Below are 261 nucleotides of genomic sequence, written 5' to 3'. Positions count from 1 at the left end.
TCACACCCCAGCTTTCATCTGGCTTTGGGGTGGCAGCGGTTTCTCCAGGTGGTGACCCACAGTGAGACCAAAAGGGGAATCAGCCTGCTTCTCCCGGACTTCAGGCTTCAGTTGAAAGCCTTTCCCCTTGTCAAAGATGTCTGCAGGTGGGAAGGCGAGAGGCGCCTCGTTTAGGAGACCTTGAAGACGAGTGCGCCAGCCTTCCAACAGGCCTTCGCGAGCCTCAGGAGAGAGATGTGTGGGTGCCCAGAAGATCTGTGG

At 57.5% G+C, this 261-nt stretch overlaps 1 protein-coding gene across 1 annotated transcript; it reads right to left on the bottom strand.

Annotated features, from left to right (window-relative positions):
* Positions 1-6: 6 nt before the first annotated feature.
* On the bottom strand, positions 7-255 carry LOC107581255 (NAD(P)H dehydrogenase [quinone] 1-like; the record flags this gene model as incomplete). The annotated part of the gene is made up of 1 exon (XM_016266761.1): positions 7-255. A coding segment is annotated over one exon (249 nt), but the record flags the coding sequence as incomplete, so codon positions are not given.
* Positions 256-261: the final 6 nt, after the last annotated feature.

This window comes from Sinocyclocheilus grahami, unplaced genomic scaffold (genome assembly GCF_001515645.1).
Source record: "Sinocyclocheilus grahami isolate Dianchi unplaced genomic scaffold, SAMN03320097.WGS_v1.1 scaffold231783.1, whole genome shotgun sequence".
Classification (NCBI taxonomy): domain Eukaryota; kingdom Metazoa; phylum Chordata; class Actinopteri; order Cypriniformes; family Cyprinidae; genus Sinocyclocheilus; species Sinocyclocheilus grahami.
The sequence above is the reverse complement of the archived record's forward strand: the minus strand, read 5'-3'. Positions and strand labels throughout refer to the sequence as shown.